General features: G+C 49.4%; 1 protein-coding gene across 2 annotated transcripts in view; it reads right to left on the bottom strand.

The window, feature by feature from the left end:
• Nucleotides 1-19420, bottom strand: part of LOC138726258 (BTB/POZ domain-containing protein KCTD12-like) — a 49906-nt gene that overhangs the window by 10611 nt on the left and 19875 nt on the right. For both annotated transcript variants that reach the window (XM_069867859.1, XM_069867860.1), the window contains exons 3-4: nucleotides 9130-9186; nucleotides 4149-4271 (exon numbers count right to left, since the gene is read on the bottom strand). In XM_069867859.1, coding sequence (XP_069723960.1) covers nucleotides 4149-4271; nucleotides 9130-9186 — 180 coding nt within the window. The remainder of the gene's footprint in view (nucleotides 1-4148; nucleotides 4272-9129; nucleotides 9187-19420) is intronic.

Below are 19420 nucleotides of genomic sequence, written 5' to 3'. Positions count from 1 at the left end.
TAGTGATTGATGGGAATGGTTGGACTCAGTGATCTGGTGGGTCTTTTACAAACTGGTGATTCTACGATACCATTCCACAATTCTATGATAAAGACATTAAGAACAGCTGGGCAAGTCTATGAGTGATGGAGATGGACTCACAAACCTCACCCTTTTCACCTTCTGTGGGTAAGAAGGTCACAGCTTTGAGCAAATAAGTATTTGCTGAGGGGTTGTGAATATATACACACTCTGCGAGAATGGGTGCAGTGTGGAAAGGCCTTTATCCTGCCAGCATGTGCAGCGGAGCAGTGCAGACAGTTTGGAGTGTGCTCTGCAGGTGGGAACATATAAATGCTGTGTAATTCCCTGCCTTTTTTGCATTGAAATCCATGTGGCTGTCATGAATGACAGATGGATACCTACCTCAAACCACCTTTTGTTATATACGACTTCTATCAGCACCCACCTTTTGTTATATACGACTTCTATCAGCACCCAGGGGCTGCATGGAGGTGGAACAAACACATACAGGGGGTGTTTCTGCAGTTAATTCGAGGCCAGATGCCCTGCCGTGATCTAAATCAGCGCTTGCCACTCTCCCAACCCCTCAGAGCACATTGGCACGATATCCATCAGCAGGTTAATTGCTGTTCTGAGTTTATCCCATGATGGTTTTAATCTCTAACTTGTCCCTCTTTCCTCTTCTCCCTGCAGTTGACACAGCACAAGGTGAGGGCTGGAGGCTGCATGAAGCCTGGGGATGCTCTTTGACTGCCTCAATCACCCAGCTTCCTGCTGTCGTTTCAGATCCAGCACTGAGAAATCACTTGTGTTTCCCAAATATATCTTTTTTTTGTTCTTGTTTCAGAAGCGGGTGAGCTCTGCTGTCAGTTTTAGACCAGGTTTCCTGCTCAGTGTCAATCAGTGGAGTCCCTCCTTGCTATTCATGACCAGTGGATATTTGTCCAAGCAATCATGTCACTGGTCTTCTCCCAAGTAAAAGGTGATTAGGTAAGAGGAAACAGCCTCAAGTTGCACCAGGGGAGGTTTAGGTTGGCTATTAGGAAATATTCCTTCATGGAAAGGGTCGGGAAGCACTGGCAGAGGCTGCCCAGGGAAGTAGTGGAGTCCCAACCTCTGGAGGGATTTGAAAGAAGTGTTTATGGTTGGATGCGATGATCTTAAAGGCCTTTTCCCACATAAATGATTCTGTGATTCTGGTTAACTTTCCATCTGCACCAATCTGTCTCAGTTCTGGCACTCCTGGGGAAGGTGGAGGAAGAAGCAGCCCCCTGACATGCGTCCTGCTGCTTTCTCTGGTGCTGGTAGGTAGAAGTTTTGCTTTCCCCCAAAGCTGGGATGTCCCAGGTCCTTGCAAAGTCATAGAATCATTAAGGTCGGATAAGACCTCTAGGATCATCAAGTCCAACCATCAATACAACCCTACCATGCCTGCTAAACCATGTCCCATCTGCTTGTTTTTTGAACCTCTCCAGGAATGGAGACTCCACCACTGCCCTGGGCAGCTTCTGCCAGGGCTCCATCACTCTTTCAGTGAAGAAATTTTTCCTAATACCCAGGCTAAGCCTCCCCTGGTGCAACCTGAGTCCATTTCCTCTCATCCTATCATTTGTTACTTGGGAGAAGATCCCAGCACCTCACTCCAACCTTCTTTCCAGGGGCTGCAGAGAGCGATGAGGTCTCCACTCAGCCTCCTCTTCTTCAGACTAAATGGCCCCAGGTACCTCAGCTGATCCTCTTAAGACTTGTTCTCCAGACCCTTCACCAGCTTCGTTCCCCTTCTCTAGATGTGCTCCAGCCCCTCAATATCTTTCTGAGAACAGCATATGCATGCAATCTGCTGGAGGAGCCGCTTTGGAGCAACTGTGAAATGTGTGGAATGCCTCCTAAAGCAGAGCCAGCTGAGGCGGGGTGAATACATACAAGATGGACAGCAGTTTTATTGAACCAAGAATTTCCATGATGACTTCATTTGATCATTCTTTTTGAGTGCAGCAACTCCAGCTTTATGGCAGTGTTGGGAGTTATAACACGTTTTGTTTTGGCAAAGCAGAACAAATTCAGATGCGAGAGGTCAAATTCCAGTGACAGTGCAGAGTCAGGCTTTCTGCTGTTGTAAGCTGCTGTAATTGAAACCAATGGAACCACGGCGATTTGCATCAGCAAAACATCTGGCCCAGGGCAGGTATTTCTATGCTGCAGGAAGCAAAAGCAGCTTTCACTGGGCTCTTTTTGTCAATCCAATTGACTTGGGTAAGATCTGCTTATTTCTTGGCAGGAATTAGTCATTAATAATAATAATAATTATTATTATTCCAGTAGGAGGAGGGAAGGGATCATCCCCCTGGACTCGGCAAGGCCATGACTTGAATCCTTGGTTCAGCTTTGGATCCCTCAGTGCAAAAAAGACCTCGAGGGGCTGGAGCATGTCTGGAGAAGGGAACAAAGGTGGGGAAGGGGCTGGAACCCAGGGGTTCTGGGAGCAGCTGAGGGACCTGGGGCTGTTTAGTCTGGAGAACAGGAGGCTGAGGGGAAACCTCATCGCCCTCTGCAGTTCCCAGAGAGGAGGTCCAAGCGAGGTGGATGCTGGCCTCTTCTCCCGAGTAACAGCGGATAGGACAAGAGGAAATGGCCTCAAGTTGCAATAGGGGAGGGTTAGATTGGATATTAGGGAAACTTACTTTACTAACAGAGTGGTGAAGCACTGGAAGAGGATGCCCAGGGCAGTGGTGGCACTTTGGGACAAGGTTTAATAAGCTGATGGTTGATTCTGTGATTCTACGAATAGTGTGCATGGCAAATGCTTTCCAAGAGGTGCTACTCTGCCAAGAAGAACAGCTCCTGGCCAGCTTGAGCTGTTCTCCCAGCTCAGAGGCCACAGGGCACAACAGCAGCTGGTGAGCAGCCACCTCTGTGCCGAGCTCTTCAAGCTGGAAGAAGCCACGAGTTTTTCCAAGGGCATGGATTAGTCTTGGAAATGTCACTTGAAGCCAACCACCACTACACGCCAAATGGATATTGCAGTGTGAGTTATCACATCAGCTATTACCACTCATCTTCGTGCCCTTAAAGAAGTGCCAGGTTTCTTTCACAGCTGAAATAAACACATGGAATCATTAAGGTTGCAAAAGACCGGTAAGATCATCCAGTCCAACTGTCAGCCCAACCCCACTGTGCCTACCAAACCATGTCCCCAGGTGCCATGGCTACATGTTTTCTGAACATCTCCAGGGATGGTGACTCTACCACTGCCTTGGGCAGCCTCCGTCAGTGCTTCATCACTCTTTTGGTAATGGAATTTTCCCTAATATCCAATCTAAATCTTCCTTGATTGAGGACAATTCCTTTCACCCCACCATTTCTTACTTGGAAGAAGAGCCCAGCACCCACCTTCCTCCAACCTCATTTCCAGGAGCTGCAGGGAGTGATGAGGTCTCCCCTCAGCCTCCCTCCCTTTCTTAACCTTCCCATAGCAACTCCAAAGCTGCTTCAGCATGGATTTAAAAGAAGGGTCCATTTGCTCCTGACAGTTTCTCCTAGACTTTGAGGATTTATACTCAGGCCACCCATTTCTGTCCAGACAGGATTCGTCACCAGTCACAGAAGATCAAGTCCCTGAGGTGTGATGACAACATTCTGCCTGCACCCACAGCTTTGAAAAATACATTGTGCAAAAACCACTGTCCCTTAAACAGCCGTCCCTTAAACACCTCCAGGGAAGGTGACTCAACCCCCTCCCTGAATAGCCTGTTCCAGTGCCCAATGACCCTTTCTGTGAATTTTTTTTTCCTGATGTCCAGCCTGAACCTCCCCTGGTGGAGCTTGAGGCCATTCCCTCTCGTCCTGTCCCCTGTCACTTGGGAGAAGAGCCCAGCTCCCTCCTCTCCACAATCTCCTTTCAGGTAGTTGGAGAGAGCAATGAGGTTTCCCCTCAGCCTCCTCTTCTCCAGGCTAAACACCCCCAGCTCTCTCAGAAGAGACAGTGAGGGAATGGGATCCAGCAGGAATAGGGAGAAACCATGTTGTGGGGTTGGCAGGAACATGTACCCTTATGAAGTGCCTGTTGCTAAGTGCGTGTCCATCAAGGGTGCATATGGTGTGACTGGGAAACCAAAACCAAGACAGCAAACTGGCTTGCTTCTCACCTGGAAGTGTTTCTGCCGTGTCGGTCTTGAGATCCAGGATGGGCTCAGAAGAAGACATGGGTTTTTTCGGGCTGTGCTCTGCTTCTGAAGGCTGGGGGACAGGCAGGCTAAGCCAGGAGCTACCTAAAAAAAATCAAGAAGAACATCTTAGAAGGCAAGTGAAGCACAGGGGGTACAAGAAGAGACCAGGGTGGTGTGTGGTGGTCACACTCTACATCTGGTTGCCCACAGAGTCTAAAACACCTCCCAGAGAGCCACACTCACTGCCCAGGGTGGGTACTGATCTGGACAGCATCTGCTGTGATCCTTCTCAGTGCCTCCCAAACCTGTCCTCTGGGTGCTATTTCAGCTTTGGGCAGCACCCGTAACCACCTCCCATAGCATCCCACCATGTGCTAATATTCTTCCTCCTTCTTTGAAGCTCTTCCTCTGTTTCGTTCCTACAACTTTATATCACTGGCTTTCAAGATCTTCCTTCATTTACACTGAATTTGTATATTTGAAAATCCCAAAGGGTTTATCTTAAACTAAGTAATTTCACTGCTTGCCCCACTGACACAGCAGCCAAGTGGAGCTTCCTCTGCGGATGACTCCCAGGTCTGCCCTGCGTGCAAAACCCTTCACACACAAAGTTCTCAAAGAGCTGTCCTGCAGCACAGCTGTCTCTGCTCTTGCAGAGGGAGAAGGAGTGTTTGGCCAAGGTCATCCTGACTTGAATCATGAAATCGTTGAATCATAGACTCATGGAATGACCTGAGTTGGAAGGGACCCACAAGGACCATCGAGTCCAACTGCTGCCCCTGCACAGGACATCCCAACATTCACACCGTGTGGCTGAGGAACTTGGCCAAATAATGCTATAATATTGTCACGCTGGACACTGTGACTGCTTCCCTGGGAGCTGTTCCAGGGCTTCACCACCATCTGGAAGAAGAACCTTCTCCTTGTGTCCAACCTAACCCTCTCCTGGAATATCTACCTGCCATTCCCTTGGGTCCTAATTTGGATTTGAAGTACAACTAAAACATACTCCATCAATGCGATGGGAAGCAAGGGGTGAAATTAGGTGCCCCAGATTTCAAAAGCCAACAGCTGAGCAGCTCTCTATGGCTTGTGGTTGCTCTGGCCCTGCCTTGTAGACTCATCCTCCACCACTCAGCACTCATGGGACAGAATGCTGCATCCAGGAGAGGGCAGCAGAATCTCAGCATGCTCCATGGCTATTGACATCATCATTAGTTATGGTTTCTGGGAGTCAATTCCTGACTCTTTTCTAAGCTGTAAACATGGCCTTCCACTTCCCATAGCAATAACCTTCACCCAGAGACTCTGGTGAGGTCTTTGTGGTCACCGCCTGTCAGCACGTCTATAAAGGTTTCTAACTGATGCCCCAGAGTAGCTATTTTTGCACCCAGTGAAGCAGAAGCACCGTCTACAGTCTCAAACCGACAACTGAAGGGGGCAGTCTGAGCCAAAGTCACTGCCATGAGGCCCTTGCAGATCCTTCTCGGAGCTGCGTGGGATGGACAGGGCAGACCTCAGCCACCCAGAAGTAATGGTGACAGATGCCCTTTGTTAGCAGACCTGTCCTTTCTCTCCAGTGGTTGCTGAGGACCTCAATCACAGGCACAGGGAATTCAGCAGCCATCAAAGCTGGATGGGACAAGGGAACATGGTCTTGAATTGAGGTCCTGGCACATGAGTTTTTGAAGGAGTAAGAACTGCAATGCTGAGGCTCCATCACTGCATTCTAATGGCTCCCCAGACACCTTCCAATCACCCATCCAAACAACATCTTATCCTAGAGAAAAGGAGGCTGAGGGGAGACCTTATCGCTGTCTACAGCACCAGGAAAGGAGGTTGCAGCGAGGTGAGTGCTGGTCTCTTCTCCCAAGGAACAAGAGATGAGTGGAAATGGCCTCAAGTTGCCCAGTGGACGTTTAGATTGAGTATCAGGGAAACTTTCTTCCTTGAAAGGGTTCTCAGGCACTGGAACAGCTGTTCAACAACAGCTGTTCAAGGAGGTAGTTGAGTCCCCATCCCTGGAGATGTTCAAAAAGTGGGCAGACGAGGTGCTTAGGGATCTGGTTCAGTAGTGGGCAGGTATGGTTGGACTCAATGATCTCAAAGGTCTTTTCCAACCAAATAATTCTATGTCTCTGTGATCCAGCAGACCTTCAGCCACTGGGTTTCTGCTTCTCCTTGCTGTCATGCAGCAGATGAGAGTGGCTGTGCAAGCTAGTGCTTATTAAAGATTTAAAAGGCAAGCTGTCAGCACTGCTGCTAAGAGATGGGCTTTTCCTCTTATAGCTCTATCCGTCTCTAATACTAATAGGATTGGAAGGAGGAAGAGAAACAGCGTGCCGCCCAGCTGAGTGTGGGGGGGTGTTTCCTTGCAGAGCCTTTGCACACCTTGCAGGTTCTTTCTAGCAGTTTGCTATCTTCCAGCACCCCTCTCTGGTTCTCCAGGATTTTGGGTTAACCCTCCAAGGTCTGGTGCAGCCTGAGAGCAGAAGCACAGAGGAAAAAACACTCTCTCCCATCCTCCTGATGCCTCAGCCAAGGGAAAACAAACCCCCTGATGGCTCCCCTGTGAGCTGGCAGAGGAGTCTGTTCTCTCCATATTCTCTGCTGGAAGAACTCCATTATTCCCCATTTTGTTTAAAATTACAGCTGGGCAACGGCTGGAGTTTCCATTTTTGCAGAGACTTTTTGGGATTTGAAGCCTGGATTTGGACCAGGGTGGAACAAAACAGTTTCATCCTTCTCTGCAAAAGAAGGTGTGAAAATCCAAATCCATACGAGCATGACTTCTTGAGCTATTAGACTTCGTTTCTCAGTGATTAAAAAATATTCCCAAAGGCATTTTGACATGATGTAAACTGCTTGGATGTGTGAAGTCCTTCTAAATTTGAGCGAAACTAGATCAGTTTCAGGATAAGTTAAGGCAAAACCTATGGCATTGCAGGGAGAGCACAGAGTCAAAAAATGGTTTCATTTGGAAGGGACCTCAAAACCCATCCAGTCCCATCCCCATTCTGGGGAAAGAGCAAACTGGAATCCTTGCTTTATTCCAAACCAAGTTTTTCACTGAACAAATTGGGAAGAGTAGAATTTTGCATCTGGTTAACAAGTGCAAAGGGCTTGAATTCTCCAAAGCAAGAAGACTGCCCAAGAAGAGCACTGCCTGACTGTACAGAGTGGAAATTCTTGTCCTGTTTGCAGAATTTCTTGTCCTCTTTTGCAGAATTTCTGTCCAGTTTGGCCCAGTTTTGTGGGTACCTTGGAGTCAGACAGCACAGCAACGCGGCCTGGGGTGCTCTGTGTGCTGGTGCCCCTGGTGAAACTCACAGAGTGGAGGCTTACACCAGATTTCATGGCTTTCTCTTCTCTTTTGGCATCAGTCTGTGGAGTTAAGACCCACCAAAATCACTGCAGCTACATGAACTATTTGAGCTGAAACCAGCCATCAGCCCCACCCCACTGTACCTACTAAACCTTGTCCCCAGGTGCCATGTTTACACAGTTTTTGACCCCCTCCAGGGATGGAGACCCCACCACTGCCCTGGGCAGTCTCTGTCAGGGCTTCACCACTCTTTCTGTAATGGAATTTTCCCTAATATCCAATCTAAACCTCCCCTGGCACAACTTGAGGCCATTTCCTTTCATCCTCTTACTTGTTACTTGGGAGAAGAGAACAACACCCACCCCATTACAACCTCCTGATGAAGCAATGTTGAAGCAATTTGCAAAGAAATAAACTCAACTCACCCCAGAAAGAGACAAAACTTACAGCCTCTAAAGTCTTCCTCCCACTTCACCTTTCTTTCACTTTTTCTTTCACTCCTCAAAGACAGTTTGAGGCCAAGGTATCATTTAGAAAATCTACCAGAGTCTAATCCAGCCCTGGGTAGCCTCCCTTCCATGTTGCAGCTGCAGTTTTCCTCTTTCCATTTCATTTTTTGAGCATTAAGTTGTTTGGACAATAACTGTTTGTGGTTCTGGGCTATGGCCTTTCCCAAAAGCTGAGGAATGTGCAGAATAAGATCTCCCTGTCTGCACTGGGAGCCAAGCAGAGCCTGAGCAGTGCAAAGGGGAGGCTGTGCTTTCGAGGGAGATGCAGAGGCATTCAATCCCCCCTGTTAGCCAGCATCTCCACACATGCAGATGCTCACCAGAACATGTTATTAAACAGTCCTGCTCAAACGTGAAAGACTCATATGAGATGTGGCCGTCTGTCCTTCGTGCCTCCTTTCCTTCTAACCCAGCTCTGATCACCTTTTGAAGAGATTAAAACCCAGGATTCGGGAAGACTTCAAAGAATGCCCTGAAATGTGTTGGCTCAGCTCCACTCCAACCTCCCTCCAGCCCAATTTGTCCAACAAACCCAACTGCTCAGGCAATACCCTATGAGTGAGGTGAAGGGCCTGAAGCCCCCGATGAAGCTCCTGTGTTCAGTGAGACCAAGCACTGGGCCACCTGGGAATCACGATTAGCACAAAACCACCACTGAATCTGAAATCCCCTTGCCCAGACAAGAATCATGGACTCAAAGGATCACCAGGTTGGAAAAGACCCACCAGATCATCGAGTCCAACCATCCCCACCAATCACTAACCCATGCCCCTCAGCGCCTGGTCCACCCATCCCTTAAACCCCTCCAGAGAAGGTGACTCAACCCCCTCCCTGGGCAGCCTCTGCCAGTGCCCAATGACCCTTTCTGTGAAAAATTTTTCCCTAATGCTCAGCCTGAACCTCCCCTGGTGGAGCTTGAGGCCATTCCCTCTCGTCCTGTCCCCTGTCACTTTGGAGAAGTGCCCAGCTCCCTCCTCTCCACAACCTCCTTTCAGGTAGTTGGAGAGAGCAATGAGGTCTCACCTCAGCCTCCTCTTCTCCAGGCTAAACAAATCTAAATTCCCATCTTTCCTGGCACCTTCTCCCACCCAGGCTTGCCTGGGAACATCCCTTGTGGTGCTTTTACCTGGAAGGCTGCAGTGCCTGGACAGCTGTCTGGAGAGTTGGCCTCGCACAACAGGACCTAGAAACAAAGAAAAAGGTGTGAGTCTGGCTATCTGCTCCACCATGATGGCTTTCTGGTGTCCACCCTTTACACAGGTTACATGCACATGGCAGGGATACAAAGGAAAGGAAAAGAGCCTTCTAGTCCCATCCCATGAAAAATTATTTTGAGAGCGTTTCCCTTGGATGAGCAGCAAGAACCTAGCGAGGTTTTACAGCTCGTAACATGTGGCCTTCTATCAAAACATCTCTGGTAGGTGCCCTGCTGCACCCCTTCGAGGCATTTCCCATCTTTTGAAGTAGAAAGTAAGCTGAAACTTCCCCTTAATCCAGGACAAAAGTTCAACAAATGAAACCCACTTCACTATTTTAGTTGAAGGGAAGCCCTTGCACTAGCAGGAAGCAGCAATTTTTTTTGAAGGGTAGATTTGTATCAAAGATGTATCCTGGGCTGCATCCCAAGTGGTGAGACCATCAGGGAGGGAGGGGATTCTGCCCCTCTGCTCCGCTCTGGTGAGACCAAACCTGGAGCCCTGTGTCCAGTTCTGGAGTCCTCAGCGCGGGAAGGACATGGAGCTGATGGGGCGAGTCCAGAGGAGGCCACGGAGATGATCCAAGGGCTGGAGAACCTGCCGTATGAGGACAGGCTGAGAGAGTTGGGGTTGTTCAGCCTGGAGAAGAGAAGGCTGCAGGGAGACCTTAGAGCAACTTCCAGTGCTGAAAGGGGCTGCAGGAAAGCTGGAGAGGGGCTCTGGATCAGGGAGGGCAGGGACAGGGCAAGGTGGAATGGTTCTCTGCTGCAAGAGGGGAGATTGAGGTGAGATCTGAGGAAGAAATGTTTTAGTGTGAGGGTGGGGAGGCCGTGGCCCAGGTTGCCCAGAGCAGTGGTGGCTGCCCCATCCCTGGAGGTGTTCAAGGCCAGGTTGGATGGGGATCCCCCTGATCCATTGGGAGGTGTCCCTGCCCATGGCAGGGGTGGGACTGGATGGGCTTTGAGATCCCTTCCAACCCAAACCATTTTATGATTCCATGATCCTATAGGTGCAGAGACAAGGGAATGGGCTGGTACAACCACTCTACTGAGATGAGGAAGACTTCTGAGGCAAGCAGCTGAGTCCCCTTGGGTTTGAAGGTCTCCCTTGTTGCTCTTGAGGGTATTACAAGACTGGGAATCACAATAGCCATGTCCCTACTCAATCCTGAAAGCCTAAACTGTCCAAAGGTATAAACAACCTCTTTTCTGCTTGCAGGGGAGGAGAGGAAGGGCTGGAGGACAGCCCCAGCTGGTTTATTAATTCATTTGGGTTTGTTGCAGAAGAACAGTGGGCTGACACAAGACAGCTCTCCCTCTCTGGTTTTAGCCAGTTTCTATTGAAAACAGGTTTTCCTTAGAAACCCATTAATACAATCAGAGAGGCAGGTTAAAATGACACTTAATCTTGAAATATTGTTTGAAAGGGGGAAATTAGAATCCTTCTAAATCTGCAGAGGAAACACATTTTTCACATGCCAAAAAAAGGGGTTTTCAGCACAATTTCCTATACTTTTTGATGAATTTGCAGTTACTGTTAATTAACCCCAAACCTGTTGTTTACAGCAAATAAATGTTTCACCTGAGCATGTTTGCAAAGATCCATAAAGGAATTGTAACTGCTTCTGTGCATGGCAAAGAAATTGAAAAATTTATGGAGTGAATCATAGAATGGTTTGTGTTGGAAGAGACCTCAAAGCCCATCCAGTCTCACCCCCTGCCATGGGCAGGGACACCTCCCACTGCATCGGGGGCTCCAAGCCCCATCCAGCCTGGCCTTGAACTCCTCCAGGGATGGGGCAGCCACCTCTGCTCTGGGCAACCCCCTCAGCCTTCTCTTCTCCAGGCTGAACAACCTCAACTATCTCAGCCTGTCCTCATACAGGAGGTTCTCCGGCCCTCACATCATCTCCGTGGCCTCCTCTGGCCTCGCTCCAACAGCTCCATGTCCTTCCTGTGCTGAGGACTCCAGAACTGGACGCAGGGCTCCAGGTTTGGTCTCACCAGAGCGGAGCAGAGGGGCAGAATCCCCTCCCTCCCTGTTGGTCCCATGGCTTGGGATGTAGCCCAGGACACGGTTGGTTTCTGGGCTGGGAGCACAGTGTCTCATATTTAATAATAATTAAAGGCAGAATTAAAACCTACCCATGTGATTCTAATACACAGAGAAAAGAAATCCGTTCGTCTCATGTTAAGTCAATAAAATAGGGAATAATGGAGAGCAGTTAATACATTTTCCTGAGTGCTTTTTGATAAAGGCCATCAAAGAGGCTTTTAAGGAAACTCAATAGCCAAAGGGGGATATTCTATCGTCCACAGTGGATTAAAAGCTTATTAAGACAGAGAAAAGGAGAAATGGAATCAAGAGTTCATTCTCAACATATAAATAATCCAATAACAGGACATCCCCGAGAGTCCATCATAGGATGAAAGGCTTTCATTATGATGCAAGGGGTAAAGGGTGAACAGTTAAGTGGAAAGATTTTTCAGGGAATAGAAATAATATCGTCTGGCTGAGGCTGCAAGGGACCTGGGGAAGGGGAGGTAATGAGGAGTCCGTCAGCAGGCTCGATGAAATGGCAAGCAGGGAAAAGCCATGTGCATTAGAAAATGCCACCTGAACTTTGCATCCACTTTGGTGGATTTAAAAAAAAAAAATCAGTCTGAGTGACTCAGGAGAGAGGAAAAAGAGATGAGATCCCAGTGTAATGATGAGTAAAGGAAGAAACGCTGACTCAGCAGTCTGAGATGGACCAGTTAACTGCTTTGGGCTGGGGGGTAAAAATTACAGAAAACATAGAACCAGAGAATAGCAGAATGGTTTAGTCAGAAGGGACCTTAAAGCCCATCCAGTCCCACCCCCTGGATCAGGGGCTCCAAACTTCATCCAAACCATCCTTGAAGCCCTCCAGGGTTGGGGCAGCCACCACTGCTCTGGGCAACCTGGGCCAGGGCCTCCCTACCCTCACACCAAAACATTTCTTCCTAAGATCTCATCTCACTCTCCCCTCTTGCAGCTGAAAACAGTTCCCTCTCATCCTATCCCTGCATTCTTTGATAAGATGAGCACAACAATTCCGTTTAGGGAAAAGAATCGTGCTCTAAGTTTAGTCCTGGCCACTTCTCCTTCGGGTAGACAGGATCAAAGTCTGCCCCAAGTTGTTCAGTAACACTGTGAAAGGAATCCAGGGAGTTTTCCGATGAAAAGTGTTGGATCAGGATAGTCCAGGCTAAAGAGGGGAGGACTATGGAGAAACCTGATGGGAGCACTGCCATCATCATAAAAACATGGACTTTTTATGGAAAGCTCCCTTTAAGGAAGTCAGCTTCCCCAAACCAGTTTAGATAAGATTGAACATGATAAGAGACACAAATCACAGTGTTGCAGGGCATTGGACATTGCCCACAAGCTGAGGGTAAAGAGAAATTCTCCCAGAGTGAAATTAATGCAAACTAGAGCAAGGGTTTCTTCCACCTTGATCTGAAATCCCTCTGCCAGGCACTGTCAAAGGGAGGACACGGAGCCGGATACGCACCCTGCCTGCTCCTCCTTGATAAATCCTCTCCTTCTGCTCTTGTTCTCTAATGTAATAGTTTGCATTTTCAGTCTGCCCATGGATCATTTGTAGATGGGCCAGGTCACTTAATCCCCATTGGTTTATTCATTATTAGAAAGCTTTTTCCTTTAACATCATTCAGGGCTGATTTGATTACGGAATTGGTCCAGCGCTGAGTTCATGTTTCTGAGAAAAGAGTGATAATTAGATGATGGCCACGCAGCCCGGCAGGAGACGTCCGGGGAAAAGAAAGGGCAGGCGATGAATGGAAAGGCTCCAGCATCAACACAGCCGTGGGGTCCAGCTTCTCCTCTGCTCATCCTCAGAGGCTCCGGCTCTGCACCGCATCTTTAGCAGGATCAAGGCTGGGATGGTTTTTACCCCTGTCATTTGTGGAAGAATTAATCAGAAAATGGCAGCCCACCAGGCTTTAAGTTTGGAGCTAAAGCGCTTTAAATCGGTGTCACTGAGCTCCCATCCAGTGATTATTTAAATAATGGCTTGATTTTTTCATTTCATTTGATTCTAGTCTTCAGAAGAAATTAAAAAAAAAAAAAAGGCCCTGGATTTTGTTTCAGATCAGATGTTAAAATGCCATGAAACATAAACCACAGCTTTGCTGGATTACATCACCTTGCCAGCTCTGCAGGTAGTGGAGGGCAAGCACTGTCCTGCACACAGGGGAAAACCAATCTGAGAAACACATGCAGGACGGCCAGGAGAAGAGACAAGGGAGGAACCCAAGCCTGTTGCTCTCTCTTCCCTGCTAAAACTCAGATCAAGGCTGATTTCAGTCCTCTGACAGGTGGAGAGCAAAAGGATCCTGCTGGCCATAGTGGGGTAGCTTCAGGTGGCCTGGGTTTGGTGGCCCTACAGTAATCCATGGCTTCTCCTTGGAAATAAGAGTCTAAGCAGAGAAAACCAACAGTATTTTCTGAGGATATGAAGGAGAAGGTGGCTCAAAAGTGGGACTCCTCCTTTACTGCTCTTTCCCACTGCATCACACAATGGCTCAGTGGATGTCAGTGGGGCAGCAGAAGATAGAATCATGGAATCATTGAGATTGGAAAAGACCTCTCAACTCATCCAGTCCAACCATCAGCCCAACCCGACCATGCCTGCTAAGCCATGTCCCAAAGTGCCACAGCTACACGGTTTTTGAACCCCTCCAGGGATGAAGACTCCACCACTGCCCTGGGCAGCCTCTGCGAGGGCTTCACCACTCTGTCAGTAATGGAATTTTCCCTAATATCCAATCTGAACCTTCTCTGGCACAACTCAAGGCCATTTCCTCTTGTCTAAGATGCTAAGTGGAGGGGATGCACCACAATCATGTGCCATTCAGCGCTTGCAGATCAGGCCGAGGGTCTTGGGGGTTGGAAAGCCATGACAATCTGTCACTCCATGGAGAGGTCACAAGTAAAGACAAACCCATAAACTCCTGAGTTGACTGAGAGCCTGATTTAGGTGCTTTCAGTTGCCTGTGAGAATACTCTGCCCTGGGTTTATTACATCGCAAGGCTTTAGAATGTAGGTGCTGCACACATGCACCCCCACCAGCTCATTTCCTGCAGGAAGCCAAAAAGAGCTCAGATAGGGCTGTGGGTGGAGGTGTGGGCTAATGAGAAGACCTCAAGGCAGCAGCAGCAGAGGATTGTGCAGGTAGGCACTGGTAGAGAAGATACTGTAAACCAGCAAAATTGCAGATAAGGCTGAGAGATAGGGAAGTGAGAGCAGCATCCTCCCATCAGACACATGCACAGGGTTCCAAGGTGGTTGAACCCTGCAGGGTGGTGGATGCGGGTGAAGAACAGCCCTGTGTATACCTACCACTGCTGGGGCTGCTGAGAAAGCAAGGGTTTAAACTGCTGCACCTATTACTCTTCCTCTCTCAGCTTACGCATGGAAGGATATTTATTCTAGGAAATGGCTGGATTGAGTGGCATCACTTGTTAAAATATTGGTGATCATAGAATCACCAGGTTGGAAAAGACCCACAGGATCATGGAGTCCAACCATTCCTATCAAACACTAAACCATGTCCCTCAGCACCTTGCCCACTTGTCCATTAAACACCTCCAGGGAAGGTGACTTGTTTCTTGCCTTGGGGCACAAAGATCTTGCCCCTACTTTTGTAGTCACTGATTTCAGGGGCTTATGCAGGCAGTGGGAGTGAGTGGAAGTATTAATCTTCCCTTTCCCAGCTCATAGACACAGGATCCTAGGGGGCCACCTCTGATGGATGTTTGTCTAACCTTAAATCAACCAGGAAGGATATAATGGTCTTTCTGCAGTGACCTGCCTCACTGGTGCTGCATGTTACTACTATAGCTGATAGGAAGCATTCAGGGATATCCAACCCATCTCTCCAGGTTTTCTATTCTCATCCTTTCTCCAGTGACTTTACACCATCCATTTCATAATAAAACTTTGCCAGAAGATGGGCTGTTTTCACATCTTTCACTTCCCAGATTAAAGAAATGACAGTTATTTAAGACTTCCTAATAAACCATGGTTACTGAGCCTCATCGTATTATAAAATCAGAAAATAGTTTGGGTTGGAAGAAACCTCAAAGCCCATCCAGTCCCACCCCCTGCCATGGGCAAGGACACCTCCCACCGGATCAGGGGCTCCATCCAACCTGGCCTTGAACGCTTCCAGGGATGGGGCAGCCACCACTGCTCTGGGCAGCCTGGGTCAGAGCCTCCCCACCCTCATCATGAAGAATTTCTTCCTAATCTAAATCTTCCCCCTTCCAATTTAAAGCCATTCCCCCAAGTCCTGTCCCTGCACTCCCTGATCAAGAGCCCCTCCCCAGCTTTCCTGAAGCTCCTTTCAAGACTAGAAGCTGCTCTAAGGTTTCCTCACAGTCTTCTCTTCGCCAGGCTGAACAAGCCCAACTCTCTCAGCCCATCCTCTTAGCAGATGTTCTCCAGCCCCTAAATTGCCTTCATGGCCTCCTCCAGACACATTCCAGCAGATCCATGTCCTTCCCGTGCTAAGGATTCCAGAACTGGATGCAGGGCTTCAAGGGGGAAGCCTCACCAGAGCAGAGTAGAGGAGGAGAATCACCTCCCTTGACCTGCTTGCCACACTTCTTTTTCTTCTTTGCGCCTCTCCTCAGGATTTCCCCCAGTTCATCAACATCTTAGCCCATGAGCCAAAAGCAAGCAGGGCGTTCCGGTCCCAGCATCAGGCTGTGAAGAACCACATATCTCCCACAATCGCTATCTGACACACATTTCTCTGCAAAGGCCCCCAGCTTTTTGAACTTCAGTGCTGGCAAACCCTCCCAGCTCAGAGCCACCCGTGCACAGGTGACGTCTCTTCCATCAGCAGAGCTGGTAATGAAAATATCGACTCCAGCTGTGCTGCAGAGAGGCTGCTGCAGTGCCCTCTGTGTTTGCCTGCTCTGAGAGTGAACTGGCATTAACTGCTTCAAGAGCAATTTAATAGCTGGCTGTGCCTTAATTTCCACTGAATTCATCTAAGCAATTGCTTAGTAGAAGATCAATGTGTTGTCCTATCTGACCGTGGGAATTTCTTGCTGCCTGCCCAGCCCAGTTGGCTGTAGCAGGGACTATTCCATGCAGGCACCCTCATAACAGCAGGAAGACTGCCAGGGTGAAGTGGTGAGATGTGAGAAATCAAGGACATTTGCGTGAAAGGCTTCAGAGCTGGGGGCACACTTTTGGGTTCATGATTCATGGGGTTTCATTGGGTTCTATCATTCATGGTATCATAGAGTCATAGAATCACCAGGTTGGAAGAGATCATCGAGTCCAGCCATTCCCATCAATCCCTAAACCATGTCCCTCAGCGCCTCGTCCACCCGTCCCTTAAACCCCTCCAGGGAAGGTGACTCAACCCCCTCCCTGGGCAGCCTCTGCCAGTGCCCAATGACCCTTTCCGTGAAAATTTTTTTCTGGATGTCCAGCCTGAACCTCCCCTGGTGGAGCTTGAGGCCATTCCCTCTCGTCCTGTCCCTTGTCACTTGGGAGAAGAGCCCAGCTCCCTCCTCTCCACAACCTCCTTTCAGGTAGTTGTAGAGAGCAATGAGGTCTCCCCTCAGCCTCCTCTTCTCCAGGCTAAACACCCCCAGCTCTCTCAGCCGCTCCTCTTCTTCTCCAGCCCCCTCAGCAGCTTCATTGCTCTTCTCTGGACTCACTCCAGAGCCTCAACATCCTTATTGTGGTGAGGGGCCCAGAACTGAACACAGGATTCGAGGAGCGGTCTCGCCAGTGACAAGTACAGAGGGAGAAGAACCTCCCTGGACCTGCTGGTCACGCCGTTTCTGATACAAGCCAAGATGCCATTGGCCTTCTTGGCCACCTGGGCCACTGCTGGCTCGTGTTCATGGTATCATGCCCTCAGCACCACGGTGTGAATGTCAGGGTTGTCCTGTGCAGGGGCAGGAGCTGGATTGATGATCCTTGTGGGTTGGGTCCCTTCCAACTCAGAACATGCTATGATTGTGTGTACCCCTTTGGGTTTTTATTCAGCTATTTGCTGCGTGTCCTCTTTGACCTCAGCAGTTTCTCAGCTCAGTGCTGGGATGCCTTGACTGAAATGCTCTCTCAGGCTGAGAGAGCTGGGGTTGTTCAGCCTGGAGAAGAGAAGGTTGTGGGGAGACCTTAGAGCAGCTTCCAGTGCTGAAAGGGGCTCCAGGAAAGCTGGGGAGGGGCTTTTTACAAGGGCCTGGAGTGACACGATGTGGGGGAATGGTTTTAAATTGGAGGGGGGAAGATTTTGACGTGACATGTGGGACCATCCTGACACAGACATGGTGTTTCTGTTAATGAAAACACCTACCCAACACCACAGAGAGAGGCTGAGGATGCTCTTTGCTGCACTGTGTTGCTCTTACCTAGACCAAGCCAGAGTCTAACAGGTCTCTGGCGAACAGGGAGTGAGGGGGTATTGTCAAGCACCTTTATTTTGCAGGAGATTTGTGTTGACAGTCTCCTGTCTCTGCTGCAGCTTAGGGTGGCTGGACAAAAAGCCACTGGCTCTATCTTTACTAATAAAACCCACCCAAACTGGACAGCACGTCATACACTTCACCAGTGGCCGACAGCTCTAAAATATCTCTGCTAGACAGTTTTGTGGGCATCTGCACAGCTCCCAGCCAGTGGGGTTTGATTTGTATGTACAGCCCAGCACCGCTCCAGGCTGCAGGGGCTGCGATGAGGAGACTGGCAGCAACTTTGCCCTGGGAAGCCAGTCCCCTCTCGGGGTGATTTTGTGTTTAATGTATAAATTTAGGTCTTCTTTGGCCTCTTGTGTAATTCAGTTTGACTGGCAGCAGGCTGGCCAGGCGTTGTGAACTATCCATGCCGTGCGATGGGAAACCCCCTGGGCAGATGGCAGGTCTGCAGCAGCTGTCGCATCCCATCCCATCCCATCCCATCCCATCCCATCCCATCCCATCCTCCTCTTTGATAGGAAGGAAGGAACTGGCAACACTACAGCTCTGCAAGCTTGTTTCATAGAATCATAGAATCACCAGGTTGGAAGAGACCAACTGGATCATCGAGTCCAACCATTCCCAGCAATCACTAAACCATGTCCCTCAGCGCCTCGTCCACCCGTCCCTTAAACCCCTCCAGGGAAGGTGACTCAAACCCCTCCCTGGGCAGCCTCTGACAGTGCCCAATGACACTTTCTGTGAAAAATTTTTTTCTAATGTCCAGCCTAAACTTCCCCTGGCAGAGCTTGAGGCCATTCCCTCTTGTCCTGTGCCCTGTCACTTTGGAGAAGAGCCCAGCTCCCTCCTCTCCACAACCTCCTTTCAGGTAGTTGGAGAGAGCAATGAGGTCTCCCCTCAGCCTCCTCTTCTCCAGGCTAAACACCCCCAGCTCTCTCAGCCGCTCCTCGTAAGGCCTGTTTCCTAAGTGAGGTGAGCACTGTGACTCTCAAAAGGCAAGTGAGGAAGCTCATGTGCTGGGGACACCAGGGACTCTTCTCCACATGGATTGGAGTATCCAGGGAACATCACTGGCTCTCATTCCTGCTTGCAATGTGGCTGTGCCTCTCTGATTTCCCACTATCCTGCTGCCCAAGCCTTTGGACATGTGATGGGAGCACATGGCAGAGGGACAGGGTGGGAAGATGGTCCCTGCCCATGGAGGGAGAACAGGAAAGCATCTTCCCCAAGAGAAAGATGGGCTCCTGGGGAGAGAAAGGGTTCCTGAGAGGCTCCAGGTCAGGAGAGGTCTGACCTTAAGGTGTGCAGGGGTTTGGGCTGCCACAGGTAAGGAAGTTGCCCCTGCTCCACTCTGGATACTCACCTCAAAGGATACTGCCAGCCCCGGATCTCCAAGACACTGCGAAGACTGACCTTCCCTTATGAGTACCGGGGTTGGTGATGGGCATGGAGGAAACCCAGGGTACTCCTGTTCTCCTTACAACAAGAAGAACTTAAGAAATCCATGAGGATTCACGAATCACAGATAGTTCGCGTCATAGAATCATGGAATGGTTTGGGTTGGAAGGGACCTCAAATCCCATCCAGTTCCGCCCCCTGCCATGGGCAGGGACACCTCCCACTGGATCAGGGGCTCCAAGCCCCATCCAACCTGGCCTTGAACACCTCCAGGGATGGGGCAGCCACAAGCTCTGAACCCCAGCACCCAAATCCTCATGGCATTCAGCATAGCAGAGT

Source organism: Phaenicophaeus curvirostris, chromosome 13 (assembly GCF_032191515.1).
Source record: "Phaenicophaeus curvirostris isolate KB17595 chromosome 13, BPBGC_Pcur_1.0, whole genome shotgun sequence".
NCBI lineage: Eukaryota > Metazoa > Chordata > Aves > Cuculiformes > Cuculidae > Phaenicophaeus > Phaenicophaeus curvirostris.
Note: the sequence above shows the minus strand (reverse complement) of the source record. Positions and strands in the feature narration are given on the sequence as shown.